The sequence below is a fragment of the Sciurus vulgaris genome, assembly GCF_902686455.1.
Source record: "Sciurus vulgaris genome assembly, chromosome: 3".
NCBI classification, from domain to species: Eukaryota; Metazoa; Chordata; class Mammalia; order Rodentia; family Sciuridae; genus Sciurus; species Sciurus vulgaris.
In genome coordinates, this window is record NC_136463.1 from 90,837,982 (window position 1) to 90,851,896 (window position 13,915).

At 33.8% G+C, this 13,915-nt stretch overlaps 2 protein-coding genes across 4 annotated transcripts in view; one reads left to right on the top strand and one right to left on the bottom strand.

Annotated features, from left to right (window-relative positions):
* Positions 1 to 13,915, bottom strand: part of ZRANB3 (zinc finger RANBP2-type containing 3) — a 257,489-nt gene that overhangs the window by 148,033 nt on the left and 95,541 nt on the right. For 2 of the 3 annotated variants that reach the window (XM_079135617.1, XM_079135619.1), the window contains exon 3: positions 13,383 to 13,401. The exons of the other annotated variant lie outside the window; for it this stretch is intronic. In XM_079135617.1, the coding sequence (XP_078991743.1) occupies positions 13,383 to 13,401 (19 nt within the window). The remainder of the gene's footprint in view (positions 1 to 13,382; positions 13,402 to 13,915) is intronic. 3 annotated transcript variants of the gene reach the window in all.
* LOC306658105 (rho GTPase-activating protein 11A-like) lies at positions 7,908 to 10,766 on the top strand (the record flags this gene model as incomplete). The annotated part of the gene is given in 8 exon segments (XM_079134818.1): positions 7,908 to 8,027; positions 8,199 to 8,970; positions 8,973 to 9,796; positions 9,798 to 10,221; positions 10,224 to 10,521; positions 10,523 to 10,558; positions 10,560 to 10,603; positions 10,606 to 10,766. Coding segments are annotated over 8 exon segments (2,679 nt in total).

The following is a 13,915-nucleotide window of genomic DNA, read 5'->3' on the forward strand; positions in this document are numbered from 1 at the left end:
ATGTTTAAAGTACTTACTAGTTAAAAATTAAATTTTATGCGTTTAGAGAGTATTTGTACTGATAATTTTTTTGTAGAGTTTACATAGGTTACTTCTGTATTAGACATAGTTAAAGTTAATTGTTCCTACAATGCAATGTCATCATGAACCCCAGAACAGAATTAAAGCAAGGGACTTATATTTGTTTTTTTGACATTTTTACTGGACAGGGATATCCTTTTGTTTTCTCAATATGACTTAAGATATTATTGAATAATTTCTCTTTCTCTTTACTCTCTTCTAGTAGAATTTACAACGGCTTAAAATAAATTAATCTACATACAAAACAGAATCAAAATTGTAGAATGCATCAATTATTACTTAAGGAATTCAAATTTAATCTATAAAAAGAAATGAGCTAGGTAAAAATGATAAGGTCATTATATGTTAGTCACAGTTCTCATTTATTAAATATTAGCCATGTCAAAATAAAAAATTGATTCTGGTTTTGTAGGATCAGATGACTAAAGAAAATGTCTAAAGACTTCAAGAAATAAATTTTAAATTGGGTTAAGAATCAAAATAAATGTTACTTGCAAATCATTAATGAATATAACAATAAATATTAAAAAATAAAATTACTTGTTTTTAACCTTTATTTTATTTATTTATTTTTATGTGGTGCTAAGGGTCAAACCTAGAGCCTTACACATGCTAGGCAAGCGCTCTACCACTGAGCTACAACCCCAGCCCATAAAACTAATGGGAAACCCCAGTTTCCCATAAAACTAATTTTATGGGAAAATATATGTTAAATCCAATCTGGACTTAATTTTATTTTAATTAGATACTAGTGATATTAAAAATAGTACATATAGGTCATTAAACTCATAGTTAACACTATGTCATAAACTAAGAAGTTAAAGTAAAATAACAAAAATCATGGAAAAATATCATGGAATATTGTTGGAACAAATTAAGTTATAAATGTTAGGGCTTGGTGTTGAAATAGAAAAGTAAGAAAACTAACAATCTCTGATTTAATGATATATTATAAAGTAACCTAAAATATGAATTTCAAATAAAAATGCACTGAATAGTAACAGGCATATTTAGCAGATAGTATTTATTCACTTATCTATTCTAAAATTATTTATTATTAGTAGCCTGAGAACCAGTACTAGTAAAAGTAGGAAAAAAAAGTCATTTTATTTTGGCTGACAACTCACTTAAAGCCTGGGGAAAAAAGGCTCTGGAGTTGCAAAAATGAAGAGTAGACACATATCTTAAAACAGCCTAAGATATTAATACTATAAAGAGCCTAATTTATGTCAGTAGTTGATTGACATTTTTGTTAAACAAGGTAACAAAAAAGGTTCAATTATGCTCAGTGTATGAAGTGGAAAGCAGCAGAAACAAAGTAAACATCTGAAAAAAACTATATTCTCTGCAAAATCTTTATAGTTAAAAAAATTTTCTTTTGAATGCTTGGCTGTCCTAAAATCTTTGCTCTCTAGAAATATTTCATTTCTCATAGGCTTAAATACATAAAATTTCAAAACAACAGTAAAATATTGCCATCATTAAAAATATTTTCTAGTTTTAACTTTCTATATCAGCTTTAAAGTGTTTGAAACAAGAATGAGAAGATTAGAATGTGCACAAAATGCCAAAGATTGAATCATTCTATTGAACACTTTTAGGTCAAAGCTTTAAAAAAAATACATGTCTTATCTCACTGTAATATACAAAAAGAGAACATGAAAAAATCTAATAATCTAAAAAAGCAGTTTCAAAGCAACATAAACCTTTTTCAAATAAAATATTACACCAGAAACAGCATTCAAGACAAAAATTTTCAGGTTGAGCTGGGCATAGTGGTAAGTCTGTAATCTCAATAACTCATGAAGCTGAGGCAGAAGGATTATAAATTCGAGTTCAGCATGGGCAACCTAGCAAAACTCTGTCTCAAAATAAAAAGGGGTAGGGTTCAAAAGATTTTCAGATTAGACAAAAGGGATGGGGACAGGAAAGACAGTAGAATGAATCAGACATAACTTTCCTATGTTCATATATGAATATCCCACCAGTGAAACTCCACATCACGTACAACCACAAGAATGGGATCCTAATTAGAATTAGTTATATTCCATGTATGTATATGTCAAAATATACTCTATTGTCATATATAACTAAAAAGAAAATATAACAAAAAATGTTTAGATAATTCATTAAAAGGGGGTAGGGTGGGACTGGGAAATGTAGCTCAGTGGTAGAGCACCACTGGTTCAATTCCCAGTACTGCAAAAGAAAAAAAATAAATAAATCAGATCGTAGGATAACTTGAATTTATTTAGGAAACCAGGAAGGCTCTACAGCACACATTTAATAGTTTTTTTTTTTTTTTTTCTAAAGATTCCTGTCATAGATTGAGTATTTCTGACCCTTAAATTCATACATTAAATCTTAACCACCAGTGTGACAGTATTAACAGATGGAAACTCTGGGAAGTGATTAGGCCATAATGGTGGAGACAGCATGAATAAGATTACTTCCTTTTGAAAAAGATCTCAGGGAGCTCTGTTGCTGCTTCTGACATGTAAGGACACATCAAAAAGACAACTGACTATCAACCAGGAAGTGGCTCCCACCAGATAATCTTGATATTAGACTTCCTAGCACCCAGAATTATGAGAAGTATTTGCTGTCCATGGTAGTTTTTTTACAGCAGCCCAAAGGAATGAAACTCCCCAAACCCCCAAACCTACTTAAAGGATTCTTGTCTCCATCAACTCTATGTATGAAATAACTGGAAGTGGGTGGTACTGGGCATGACCTGATTTAAAGCACTGGTGACCAACAGACAAGACTGTTCTCTTATCCAGGTGAAAGAAATCTTGCTTCATTAGTACACATGGTTCCCACTCAACAACAACAAATCAATAAGACAAAAAGAGTCTTCTCTCTTTCTATATCTCCTCTTTCTCTATCTCCCTCTCTTTCATCTTCCTTCATTAATTTGTTCAGGAGGCATCAACTGAAGATCTATTCCCCAGATGTTTGTGCTAGATAGACATGGCTTTAGACCTAGAAGTTTCAATCTTGTGGAGAAAATAAGACAAAGGGTGCAGAACATGATTCAAACTACAGCAGAAATAAGAATAAAAGGGTACCAAGAGGCAATCAAGGATGGTGGTAGAGAGAGAGTGCTAAGAGAAGAAAGTTTTGAATGATGACTTTTTAAATGGTCTTGAGAAAAGGATGGAATATTCAATAAATGTGGTCCATCACATCAATAAACAAAAGAAGAAAAAATCATGACTATATCAATTAATACAGTAAAAGCATTTGATAAAACCCAATACCAATTCATGATCTAGGAATACAGAGGAACTTCCTCAATTTGATAAAGAACATCTTTTTAAAAACCTATAGTTATCATTATACTCAATACTGAGAAACAAGATGCTTTCCCCCTAAGACTGGGAAGAAGGCAAGCACGACTTCTCTCATCACTTCTATACAGAACTGAACTATAAGACCTAGACAACTTTCTTTCCTGGACAAGAAATAAAAGATCTACATATTGTAAAGGAAGAAATCTCCATTTGCAGGTGACATGATTACCTAAAGTAGATAATAAATAAAATAAATCAAAATAAATCTTTAAAATAAATTCTTCCCAACTTGATCATTAGATTGAATGTAATACCCCAAAGAAAATTCCAATAAGCTATTTTACAGAGAATGACAATTCTGAAGTTTGTAGGGAAAGGCAAAAAGAACCTAGGACAGGCAATATAATACTGAAGAACAAAGTTGGAGAATGAACACTACCCAATTTCAAGACTGTCTATAAGGTAATAGTAATCAAGGCAGTGTGATTTTGGCAAAGCATATATATAATTCAGTGTAACAAAAGAGAAGGCCCAGAAATAGCTGCAGAAAGAAATATGGCTGCTGATCTTCAACAAAGGAGAATAAATGTAATTTATTTATTTATTTATTTATTTATTTTTTAATTGTAAACAAATGGGATACACATTGTTTCTCTGTTTGTACATGGAGTAAAGGCATACCATTTGTGTAATCATAAATTTACATAGGGTAATGTTGTTTGATTCATTCTGTTATTTTTTCCCTTCCCCCCCACCCCTCCCACCCCTCTTTTCCCTCTACACAGTCCTTCCTTCCTCCATTCTTGCCCCCTCCCTAACCCTAAGCCCTCCCACCCTCCATTATGTGTCATCATCCGCTTATCAGTGAGATCATTCGTCCTTTGGTTTTTTGATATTGGCTTATCTTACTTAGCATGATATTCTCCAATTTCATCCATTTGCCTGCAAATGCCATAATTTTATCATTCTTTATGGCCAAGTAATATTCCATTTATATATATATGTATATATACATTTATATATATGTGTGTGTACACACACACACACATATATATATATATACATACATATACATATATACCACAGTTTCTTTATCCATTCATCAATTGACGGACATCTAGGTTGGTTCCACAATCTGGCTATTGTGAATTGAGCAGCTATGAACACTGATGTGGCTGTATCTCTGTAGTATGCTGATTTTAAGTCCTTTGGGTATAGGCCGAGGAGTGGGATAGCTGGGTCAAATGGTAGGTCCATTCCAACTTTTCTAAGGAATATCCATACTGCTTTCCAGAGTGGCTGCACTAATTTGCAACCCCACCAGCAATGTATGAGTGTACCTTTTTCCCCACATCCTCTCCAACACCTATTGTTGCTTGTGTTCTTGATAATCGCCATTCTAATTGGGGTGAGATGGAATCTTAGGGTAGTTTTGATTTGCATTTCTCTTATTACTAGAGATGTTGAACATTTTTTCATATATCTGTTGATTGCTTGTACATCTTCTTCTGTGAAGTGTCTGTTCATTTCCTTAGTCTATTTGTTGATTGGGTTATTTGTATTCTTGGTGTAGAGTTTTTTGAGTTCTTTATATATTCTGGAAATTAGTGTTCTATCTGAAGTATGAGTGGCAAAGATTTTCTCCCACTCTGTAGGCTCTCTCTTCACCTTACTGATAGTAGGAAATGTAATTTAATGGAGGAAAGATAATCTTTTCAACAAATGGTGCTTGAACAACTAGAAAACAGGGTATCTATCTGCAAAAAATATTAATTTAGATATGAATATAACAATTTTCACAAACATTAACTCAAAATGGATGACAGGGCTAATGTAAAACATGAAACAAACTCGTAGGAGAAAACTTAGGTGACTTTGGTTTTTCAATTAGCTAAAAGATGAAAGGACAATCAATGAAAAAAAAAAATGATAAGTTCTTTAAAACCCAAACTTCTACTAGGCATGGAGTTACATGCCTGTAATTCCAGCAACTTGGGAAGCTGAGGTAGAAGGATCACAAGTTTGAGGCTACCTTAAGCCAGTTAGTAAGACCTGCCTCAAAGTAAAAATAAGGAGTTGTGAGTGTAGCTAAGTGGTAGAGTACCCCTGGTTAAATCCCCACTACTACACAAAGCAAAACAAACAAAAACAAAAAAAAACCTCAACTCCTTAAAAAGTTTAAAAAGTAAAAACAAGTCAAGGGAAAAAACTTTTATTGTAAAACATGTAGTTGATAAAGAAGTTATACCTAAAATATATAAAAAACTCAAAACTCAATAGCAAAAAAGAAACAATCCAATAAAATGCACACACACACACACACACACTAACAGAAAAGGCAAGGAGCTAAAACACAGAACTCATCAAAGAAGACATATAGATGACCCATAAATCTATGAAAAGATGCTGGACATCATAGGTTATTAGGGAATTGTAAATTAAAACAACAATGAGATACCACTACATATCCATGAGAATGGCTAAAGAAAAATGACAATACCAACTGCTTGTGAGGATGCAAAGCAAGAGGAACTCACATTCAGTGCTAGTGGGAACACAAAATTGTACAGCCAATATGCAAGATAGTTTGATAGTCACTAACAAAAGTAAATGGTCATATTATAGATTATGAGTTGAAGTGGGTACTCCTGATCAAAAGATATGTTGATGTCCTAGCGTCTAGTACCTCAGGATATGACCTTATTTGGAAATAAGTTTGCTGCAGACATAAATTAATTAATTATCATAAGGTCATAGTAGAGGAAAGTAAGTCTTTAATTCATTCAGATTAGTATACTAATAACAGAAAAGACAGACATACAGGGACGACATTTTGCAGAGAGAGGGAGAAAGGGAGAGAGGAAGAAAGAGGGGGAGAGAGAGAATATGAATATGAATATGAAGTAATGCATGTGCAAGTCAAGGCTATCAAAGATTGTTGGCCTTACTAGGAGAGAGACATCAAACAGATTATTCCTCAGAATTCTTAGAAGAAACTAACCCTGCTGAACAATTATTTTGAAATTTTAGCCACCAGAATGGTAATAGAAAAAAAAATTTTTTTTAGGTCATCAGTTTGTAGTATTTGCTTAGGGTGCTTCTAGAAAACTAATATACCACATAATCCAGCAGTGGTACTCCTAGATATTTACCTGCCTGATTGGAAAAACTTATGTCCACACAGAAAGCTCATGTTTTTATTCATAATGATCAAACACTAGGAGTAACCAAGTTGTTGCTTCACCTTGGTGAATAGAAAAACTAACTGGTATATTCATGTAATGTAGTATTATTCAATGATAAAAAGAATAAGCTATCAAGCTACAAAAAGGCATGGATGACTCTTAAATGAATATTGCTAAATGAATAAAACCATTATAAAAACTCTATTGTCATATAAATAGAATAATTATGATTAGAATTAATGATTCTAATTATATGACATTCTAATGAACAAAAAACTATAGTCGCTAAATATATCAGTGATTGCCAAAGGTTCAGGTCCAATGGTAATTAAGAGAAAAACAGGGGATTATGTAGGGCAATGAAACTATTCTGTACAATAATCTGGTAAATACAGAGCATTAAGCCGCTGTGAAAAGTCATAGAAATCTGTCATACAAAAAGGAAATCTGAATGTGTACAAATACTTAAAAAAAATTTAGGATAGGGATCCCAGTCTGTAATGCAGAATATGATTTAAAATTTTTAAATATATTACAAGTGTCTCAAACACCCACTGAAAGGAGTGAAAGAATAAGGTACTGACCTAAGGAATTCTGGAAATGTACAGAGCCTATAGGAATCAAGGAATAAGGAACTGTACATGAGCACTATACTCTAATTAATAAAGTTCTCTCACATGAGGGTACAGGCCAACAATTCTGAAACTACCATACATGTACACTGGAATTGAATAATTAATGATGGCAAATAGTGGGAGTTAAGGTTCTCATTGTTTGGGAAATTACAGACAAGCAAGTGGAAGAGGCTAGAACAATTCGTGTGGTAACAGATTAGAGTTGGAGCATCAGTATGGACTCACGCTTAATTTTATTACAGCTACAGATGGTTATGGATGCAAACATTTATAAATATTTGTGTATAAATGTATGAAAGTTTATATACATATTTATCTCCTTTTCTGTAAGCTAATAGTACCTAAAAGGAAAGACAACTCAGTAGAGATAAGCGCATACAATACCTGGATCCTCATTCTAGCATCATTCTTCAATAAAACAAATGAAAGTTTCTTGGAAAATAGTAGATTTTAGAACTGGGGCAGAATATATACGAGATGAGTCTGAAGCACAGCATAGTGCTAAAAGAAAAAAAAAAAAAAAAAAACTAAAACTAAAACAAGCTGGGTCAGAGCACCCCTGTGTTCAATCCCTGGTATTATAAAGAGGAGAGGGTGCTGCCATTTGATCTTGGGCTGGGACTGCAGTGTGAAGGCCACAGTGGCTCGAAGGCATGAGGAAAGCTGCTTGGTTTTAGTCTGCTCTCCGGGATGTGCAGGCCAAGCTCTGCATGCAGGCTGATGGGGAGAAAGAGAAGCCTGTGAAACGGGGTGACAGCGGCAAGCAGCCCGGGCGGGGACCCAGACTGGAAGAGAGCCTGAGCAGCTGGCTGGTCCAGCAACTGGGCTGGGTCAGAGGCCACGGGAGCTGAGACTCAAATGCCTAGCTGGGTCTGCTTGGGCTGGAGTGGCATGGGGAAGGGTCGTGTTTACATTTCCGAGAGCACTGGAGTGGGAAGAGTAAAGTGTGGAGGAAAGGGGATCATTGCAAGTGACTGGAAGTGGCGAGAAGCTGACAACAGGCGTTGGTGCACGGAACTGAAAGAATCAAGGGAGAAAGGAGGGAGGTCCATCTCAGTAGCGGAAAGGATTGGGTGACCAGAAAGAAGGTAGGGGGTAAAATATTTGGAGTACCTTTTAATGCATTGCCCTATTCTGTTGTACCAGAATATGGACACATTCCAAGCTTTCTTGTTGATGCCTGCACATCTTTACAAGAGCATATTCAAACAGGACTTTTTAGGAAATCAGGATCTGTTATTCATCTTAAGGCACTAAAGAATAAACTGGATCATGGTGAAGGTTGCCTGTCTTCTGCACTTCCATGTAACATTGCAGGACTTCTTAAGCAGTTCTTCAGGGAATTACCAGAGCCAATTCTCCCTGTTGCTTTGCAGGAAGCACTTTTCAAAGCTCAACAGTTAGGAACAGAGGAGAAGAATAAAGCTACATTGTTGCTCTCCTGTCTTATGACTGATCATGCAGTTGATGTATTAAGATACTTCTTTAACTTTCTCAAGAATGTTTCTCTTAGGTCCAGGGAGAATAAGATGGATAATAGCAATCTTGCTGTAATATATGCAACAAATCTTCTTCAGACAAGTGAAGGACATGAAAAGATGTCTGCTAACACAGAAAAAAGACTGAGATTACAGGCTACAGTAATACAAACTCGTACTGATTATGCATCAGATATTGGGTGTGTACCAGATTTTATCCTGGAAAAGATACCAGCTATGTTGGGCATTGATGGTCTCTGTGCTACTCCATTACTGGAAGGCTTTAAGAGGGTGAATAAGAAACTCCTGGTGAATATAAGAGAAGACGAAGACAAAGTGTTGGAAATTTTGTTAATGGAGTACTGAATAAACTGAAATCTAACAGAACACCTTCTATTACACCTCAGCAGGATAGAACTGCTCAACTCTCTCTATCACCAGTGGTTCTTACACCAACTACTAAGCATAAACTGCCAGTAGATTCTTCTCATGGTTTCTCAAGTAAGAAAAGGAAGTCTATCAAGCACAATTTTAACTTTGATCTGTTGCCAAATAATCTCCTCAATGGCAGTTCCACACCAGTATCAGTTCACTTTGATACAAGCCCAGAAGTGTTATCTCAGAGTTCACTCTCTCCTGTAGCCATCAGTGGAAGCCATTTGACCAGCACAGATGTGCTAAGGCAAAATAAAAGGATTGCAGGCAAAAAAGTTTGCAGGGTGGAATCAGGAAAAACAGGCTGCTTCTCTCCTAAAATCAGTCGTAAAGAAAAGGTTAGAAGATCTCTTCATTTGAAATTCAGTCTGGGGAAAAAGAGCAGAGATGCAAATCGATGTTCTGGTGTCAATAGATATGAAAATGTTGGTCGGAGACTTACAAATCAACAAAGTTTAGAAAACAGGATTGAATCTGTAAAAACAGGTCTACTTTTTAGCCCAGATATAAATGAAAGATTACCAAAGAAAGGTTCAAAAGAGATCAGTAAGTCTGAGGAAAACTTATTAACTCCAGAGCAACTAGATGAAACAAGTGACCAGATGTCTTGGATAGGACCTAGTAATTCAAGCTTTCGAGAAATGGATAAATATGAAGCTTCTCCAATAATGGGAAATCTTGAGGTTGGGAAACTTTTCTTTGGAACCAGATATAACTGTTGAAAAGTCACCTGCTACATTATGTGAACCTACTCCTTCCACTTTACAAAGCAAGCCTAACAGCAATGTAATGGGAAGCTCTCTTAGTGGGGATGAAAATAACTTGACCTCAGAGACTTTGGTGAAGATTCAGAAAGCATTTTCTGAGTCTGGAAGTAATCTTCATGAATTGATAAATCACAGGCAGTCATTAATAACTAATGTGGGGAAAGAAAAATTAAGTAAAATATCTGATATAGGGTATAGTCCAGAGAAAAATCTACGTAAAACTAATGATTTGACTGTGAGAGAATCAGTAGAAAAGTATGAAAACCACACAGGAAAAGATGAAAATTGTTTTTCAGAAATAGACCTCTTACCATATCAAACTCAAAAATTTGGTAGAGAAGCAACTTTAAATGTTACTCAACTGAGACAAAGGTAGAACATGAAAAGGATGTTCATTTAAAGTATTATTTAAATGAGCAAGAATCCCCCAATGATGAACAAATTAAGGGACAGCAGTCCCCAAGAGATAAACTAAATACTACGTCAAAGGAGAATGAGAACACGATGGAAGAAAACTTAGTGAAATGTACAACTCCCAGGGAGGAGGAAGCTGAATCCTCTTTCTCACAGCACAGTGCATGCTATGTAACAATCCTGTTAAAACCTAGGCCTGTGAGAATTGCTAAACAACAGTCACTGGTAGAAACGTGATAGAATGGTTTCTGAAAGTTTACAAATGACAGCATGGAAGAGTTTCAGATCACATAGAGTGGTTTAATAAACTTTCTTTAATGAACCAAATAGAACAAAAGTGAAGTCGCCTCTTAAGTTTCAGCATACTCCTGTCCATCAGTCTGTCAGAAGAATTAATTCTTTGTTGGAATATAATGGACAACCTAAACAGCAGAAGATGACAAATCTTGACTGTTTACAAAGTTCATTTTATTAAATGTTGCAGTTTTGTTGCTTATCAGAAATATGATATTTTGATGAACTCTCTCTTCTTTATTCTTCACCATTAAATAAATTTAATCATTTCAATTTTAAACTAATGATTATCTTATATACAGCAATCAGGTGGACTACATAGTCTTCCAAAGATTGAACACATTACAAAAACATAATAGTAGAAAGATACTAAGAGAAAGTGTGGGTAACACCAGTGAAGGAAGTCATATGTTTCTAGAGCTAGGGAAGAAAGATCACAGCAGACAGCTAAATTACACAATACTGCAAGGATTCAAGCATTTGAAAAAAAGCAGGTTCAATAACACAGATGTAAAATTGCTATGCTAAGGCTTTCAGCTATTTGATGAGTCAAATAGTCATCATTATCAAAATATATTTTTAAATTTAACAATCAAAAAGTGGTTGACCTTCAAATTAAAGACTGTATTTCCTTCTTTAATTTCCATACCATTCTGAAGTAAGAGCAAAAGGAGGACAGTATCAGGAAAAAGAATGAAGGTCAAACTAGAATTCATATAATTTACATATATACAAGTTCTTTCTACTTCAGCATTTTTAATTTACTTTCATCTACAACAGCTCAGTAATAGTCCATAAAAACAGCATTTCAGCTCTACCACTAACAGAGAATATTAGTGGTTAAGAACTGTGATCTAAGACTGTTAATTTCTATAGCTTGTTTTTTACTCGTGTAAAGTCAAGAATTGCTTTCTTAATTAACATTATTAATAGAATTTAACATCACAAAACCTGTTAGACCAAATAGGTGGCAAAGAATCAGCCTTCAAAATGCTAGTGAAAAGAATTATGAGACATGAAAAAGTGGAATTCTTTTTAAGTACTGAGGAACTAATAAATGGCCTTTTTAAACTTATTAAAGTAAAAAAAAAAGTTTTGAATGAAGATGACAAATAATTCAACATGTGAAAAATGCTATGATAAAAAGTGATGAGAAGCAATTGGTATAATAAAGACTTGCTGACTAAGGATTCATCAAGAACTCTGAATATTCAAGTATAATATTCACTGAGGAGAATAGGGGTTTGTTGGAGAATTATGTAAGAATTAACAGGGCTTAAGGTGCTGACCAAATGTTCCTCTCAATTCGTGATTTATTTCACAGATTAAAGGCTTATTCAAATCTCTGACAATCAAGTGAAGACCAAGGTACCAAAGGTGTACCAAGATCTATAGAATTTCCTTATGACTTACTTATGAAGATCATCAACAATGGTGTTAACTTTTATATTTTCTGTGGACATAAAACTGGATATAATTATAAATAATAGTGGGATTTGTTTATTCAGACATGTACATAATATAATTTGGTCAATTTCATTCCTCACTATCTCCCCTAAAACTAGACTATTTTGAAAAAGAATTATATTCACACATATATCCATATATATTACATATATATTTGACACATACATACTATGTAAGAGGAAATGGTTAGTGACTAGCTTAGAAGTTTTGAAGAATGAATTTATATTCTTTCATGAAAACATATTCAAGTACTAAAAACACAAGCCTTGTTAAGTCATTTTAGACTCTCAAAATTAATTTATGAAGTGTCTGTTGAAACTCATGCTGTTCTAAAAGAGAAATTTCTATTGTTTCTAAATGTCAGTGTCTTATTTCTCCAATTATATTACTGAAATCCTTCATAGGCCATGATTACGTTTCTAGTAATAACATCTAGTCTAAATAGAATGAAAAATCTGAACTTAAAAGTTAGGTAATTATAAATCAGCATGAACAGAGAATCTGTACATCAACCTTTTCACATAGTATTCACAAATATTCTTGTTTGTTTTTTCCTGAAAAGAGACTGTGGAGATGAATTATTGATGGGAGTCTATATTTAACTAAGACTAGAACACAATAACTGGAAGAATTTTTTTTAATAATTCCACTTCTATTTTTTTAATTTAGTTTCCTGTTCCTTCCTTTCTAATGTATTTGGAAAAGTATGTTTTGCTATTTTTCTCAAACACATCATGAAAACAGCAATACATTTCTCAAACTGGTATTAAAATTACTTTGATTTGTACTGTAATATTCTCAGAAAGTATGAGTATCATAGTTCATGTAATAAGAGTTTTAATTTCACTGAGAAAACATTAATATACATATATATATAAGTACATGCTACTTAAATGTATAAAAGTGTTTAGTGAAAATAAAATGGTTAGCACTATTTAATACCCATTGCAAACAATTAATAATAATCCTTAGAAAAAAAATCATAAAAGTCAGCTTTTACTCAAGCAGTACCATGAAAAGAAGAGTTCAGCTTTTTGAGTGGCTACATTTCAAAACACATTCATGCATACTAGGAAACAATATAAAATTTTGGATATCTAATATTAACATATGTTCCAGATACAGGCCTTGCAAACACACACACATGCGTGCACACACACACCTACACATACGCATTCTTTTTCCCTCTTCTACCTACCTAGCATCTCCCCCTGGTCTTTCTACATATACACATATAGTCATGGAAAAACAAAGGAGAATAGTGAATATGGAGAATAGAATTCAATAAAAATTAGTTGTATAATTTCATAAAAGATGTGAAAACACTTACTTCATCAGCCACCATACACCTGAAAAAAAAATTTTAAAAATTAATTTTTTAATTATCAAAATCAACCATCTTAAAAATTCTGATTAAGTAGACTGCCACAAAATGCTGACAAATACTTAAGGACTAGGATAGAAAGAGGTGTTTATAAATGACAGGGAACATGGGCCAGTGCTGATTTTATATGACTTTCCAACTGCCAAAGGCATACGGTTATGTGGTTGGTAGTATTAGAGCTTCAGATGTGCTATATCCATGGCCTACCCATGGGGAAATGACTTCCCTCTTCATCCTTAAACCTTACCTTTGCTGTTTCCTAGAGATTAGAAAGATGCTGTGTGAAGGTGCAAAAAAACAAGTGCCAACATCTTCTGGCATAAGTTAAACATCTAACTATATATGCTACAGTATATATACTAAGCCTATTGACAAACTGAGTTTTAACTTCTATTATTTTGATGAACTCTCTCTTCTTTATTCTTTCTTCCTTGTCTCATTTATTTTCTAGATGGGGTCTCATTATGTTACAAAGGCAA